Source organism: Mangifera indica, chromosome 1 (assembly GCF_011075055.1).
Source record: "Mangifera indica cultivar Alphonso chromosome 1, CATAS_Mindica_2.1, whole genome shotgun sequence".
Classification (NCBI taxonomy): Eukaryota; Viridiplantae; Streptophyta; class Magnoliopsida; order Sapindales; family Anacardiaceae; genus Mangifera; species Mangifera indica.
Window position 1 is genome coordinate 9195856 of NC_058137.1, and position 3970 is coordinate 9199825.

Below are 3970 nucleotides of genomic sequence, written 5' to 3' on the forward strand. Positions count from 1 at the left end.
ATTTTTAAAACTTTATTAATAGGAGTTTGGGAATATATCAAATCTTGAGTGGGAATAAGTCTTTTGGTCTTTAAAAAATAACGATTTCATGTAGCAGAGAATAATTTGGTTCTTGCAAGTTGTAACAAATATTCTCCTATACGTAGTAGCTTTTAACTAAAGTTTAGCCAGAACCATAATTAATCAAAGAGAATAATGTTCCCCTAAAAAACATGAAATCAGCGTAAATCTAATGGTGGCAAAGAGTTAGCTAAAGGGTGGCGATAGCATTTAAAAATAACTCATTCATGTTGGAGAGAATAATTTGGTTCTCACAAGTTGCAACAAATATATTTGTATATCTAGTAGATAATGATTAAAGTTTAGCTAGAGATATAAGACAGTCAAACGGACCCCCCAAAGAAAAGAAAGAAAAAATTGTAATAATGTCACTCTAATTTTAAATCTGGAGAATTTAGACCAAAGTTAATCAAAGCACCGAATATTTTCCTGTAGGTATCCTGGCTATAGACTTGGATATATGTAAGATGTCAAAGAAATAAATAAATAATAAATATAAAACATCAAACAATATTATTGCTTTTAAAAATAGGTTGATTATTTAAAGGGATCCATCTCTTCTGTTCTGAAACAGAAAAACTCAAAACAAAGTTCTGTGCTCTAATCTTCGTTCCAAGAGCACAAAGAAGAAACAGTTTATGAAATATGGTGGATGCAGTAGTGTCATTTGTGGTGCAGAGGGTTGGGGAATATCTCAAAAATGAAGCAGTCTTCTTACGTGGAGTGAGAGGTGAAGTGGAGTCAGTGAAAAAAGAGCTGGAATGGATGAATTGTTTTATAAAGGATGCTGAAGAGAAACAAGTTGACAGCCCTTTGATAAAACAGTGGGTGTCTGACATCCGAGAAATTGCTTACGATTTTGAGGATGTCTTAGATGAATTCACGCTCCAAGTCCATGACAAAGATGAAGAAGGAGAGTCTTCAGAAAGAAAGCACGGACTCTTTACCGCCATTAAGAAATCGGTTGCTAAATCTTCTCGCAAGGGAAGAGAGAAGTTAACTACGTACAATATAGGCAAGAAGATTGAATCTCTGAAAAAGGGACTCAATGATGTTTCTCAAAGATGTGAATTGTATGGCCTGAGAGACATCAATATAAAGAGGGACGAAGACTGCCATGCTTTCAGAAGAATGAAACAGCTGAGAAAAACCACCTCCTTTTCCTTTGAAGAGAAAGTAGTTGGTTACGAGGATGAGACCAACAAACTGCTGGCTAAACTGCTTGCGGATGAGCCAAGGCGTTATGTGATCTCTATTTGGGGCACTGGTGGCTTGGGCAAAACAACCCTGGCTGGGAAACTTTACAAAAGCAGTGCAATCAAACATAAATTTGATTGTTGTGCTTGGGTTTCTGTATCTCAGCATTTCAACATTGAAGATCTTCTTCTAAGAATCATAAAATCTTTTGGTTTTCCTGCGAAGAAATTGAAGGGAATGAGTGAAGAAGATTTGGAGAGGTATGTTCATGAATCTTTGCAAGGGCGCTCATATTTGGTGGTAATTGATGATGTATGGCACAAAGAAGCCTGGGCAAGCCTCAAGAGAGCCTTTCCAGACAATGAGAACGGTAGCAGAGTAATTATTACCACTCGCATCAAAGATGTTGCAGAGCGCTCAGATGAAAGAACTTATGTGCATGAACTTCGGTTTTTAAAGCCAGATGAGAGTTGGCAGTTATTCTGTGATAAAGCTTTTTGGAATTTAAGCATAGATGAAGGACTGGAGAGGTTGGGAAGAGAGATGGTAGAAAAATGTCGCGGTCTTCCCCTTGCCATTGTTGTATTGGGTGGTTTACTTTCAACAAAGAAACCACAAGAATGGAATTTAGTACGCGATAACATTTGGCAGAATTTAAGTAATGATTCCATCCAGATAACATATTTATTGGCTTTGAGCTTCAATGATTTACCTTATAAATTGAAGTTATGTTTTCTCTATTTAAGTCATTTTCCAGAAGATTATGCAATCGACACAGATAAACTGATTCGCCTGTGGCTGGCTGAGGGTTACATACCGCACAATGAAGAAATAATGGAAGATGTGGCTCGCAATTATTTGAATGAGTTGATTAACAGGAGCCTTATTCAGAAAGAGAAAACATGGTTAGGCAAGGTTGTAACATGTCGGATTCATGATCTTTTGAGGGATTTATCGATTCAAAAGGCAACAGAGCTCAACTTTATTCATAGTTATGATGAAATCAGACGCTCATCAACTCACTCTTCCATGCTATCATGTCGACGACAAGCTATTTACTCTGGGATGAATGGGATTGCGTGGCTTCAACAGTGTAATCCGCTCTTGCGTTCTCTTTTGATCTTTTTTCTCAAACAAGAAGGTGCAATGATGTCGCAGTTGGTATCAAATTTGTGCACAACATTCAGGTTTCTAAGAGTGCTCGAGTTTCAGCATTACAGGAACACTCAATCAAGCTGGTGCTTACCCAAAGACATAGATAAATTGATTCACTTGAAGTATTTGGGTTTGAGGGATACACTGATTTATTCTATTCCGGAATCGATTCTCAACTTGTCGAATCTGGAAACTCTGGATTTAAACGATGATCCGTTCTGTTGTCTCTATCTACCAACTGAAATTTGCAAGCTGAAAAATTTGAGACATCTGATCGGAGAGTTAAGAGGGCAATATTTGCGGATAGACAATATGACAAATCTTCAAACGCTCATTAGTGTACAAGATGACACTTGGACTCAAACAAATCATGAATCATTGGTTAATCTTCGAAAGCTACACCTTTGTCTGAACCGTGAAAGCCAGAGGAACTTCACTTTCGATTCTATTGCCAAACTGAAAAGCATTCAAATTCTATGGGTTGATTTATCAAAAAATCATTTTTTTTCTACACTGCAGCCGCTCTCTCATTGCCCACATCTCCGAGACTTGAGCTTATGTGGGAAGATAGAGAAACTACCAGAAGATATGCCTGTACTTTTGCCAAATATTGAACACCTATCACTACAAAGTTCCGAACTCGTAGACGATCCGATGCCAGTATTGGAGAAGATGTTGAACCTCACAGTACTTGCTTTAAGACATGGTTGTTATTGTGGAAAGAAGATGGTGTGCAGGGCAAATAGTTTTCCTCGGGTCGAAATTTTAACTATTGAAACACTTTATTTAGAGGAGTGGCAAGTAGAGGAGGGAGCTCTACCTGTGCTTACAGGTTTGGAGTTGATAAACCACAGACAACAATTCCAACTTCCCGAAAGACTGAAATCAGTCCCTCGTCTTGGTTGAAAGAGAAGCTTGTCAGAGTGCATTGACAATATTCAATGACCATTACTGAGGTGATTGTTGTGTTTGTACTGTGTTCTCTTTCAAATTTTATTCATCTCTAGCCCGGGTTTTGAGTTTGAGCATATGTATTTATGCAACTGGCTTTTAATATCTCAGTTTGAATATGTTAGCCTATTTACTTATCGAAGTGCCATAATACTTGTGGGTTGTATATCAGCTTACAGGGAAACAAGTGTGCAGTAGTAAATACTATATTTAATATGGAAATGTGGAGTGAACATAGGAGAGGACAAGGAGATTTGCAGAAGCTTTTTCCGCGTTCTCTTTAGGATAAATTTTCCATGAATGTTCTCGTTCAACAGCATTATTAGTGAAATGAACTTATGAAAACTTGACAGAATTACAACATTATTTAATTTAGATTTATGCCATTTAAAGTGATGCTTTTAGCTACCACATTTACATTAATAGTGGTCATTTATTTATTTAGGCCAAAAGACTGATTCCCACCCAATGTTTAGTGTAAACCCAAACTCACATTGCTCACTTTTGAAAATCCAAATACAAACCCATCTGTTAATTTTGGCTGTTACAGTCAAGGGTAAAATTGTTAGAGAATTGAGGCTCTTTGTGTCATTTTACATAATATTTA

The 3970-nt window shown here is 37.1% G+C and overlaps 1 protein-coding gene across 1 annotated transcript; it reads left to right on the plus strand.

The window, feature by feature from the left end:
* The first annotated feature begins 640 nt into the window (after nt 1-640).
* LOC123218214 (putative disease resistance RPP13-like protein 3) lies at nt 641-3552 on the plus strand. The gene has a single exon (XM_044639512.1). It carries the CDS (start codon nt 706-708, stop codon nt 3316-3318), a length of 2613 nt encoding a protein of 870 aa, XP_044495447.1. The 5' UTR covers nt 641-705; the 3' UTR covers nt 3319-3552.
* The last annotated feature ends 418 nt before the right edge of the window (nt 3553-3970 follow it).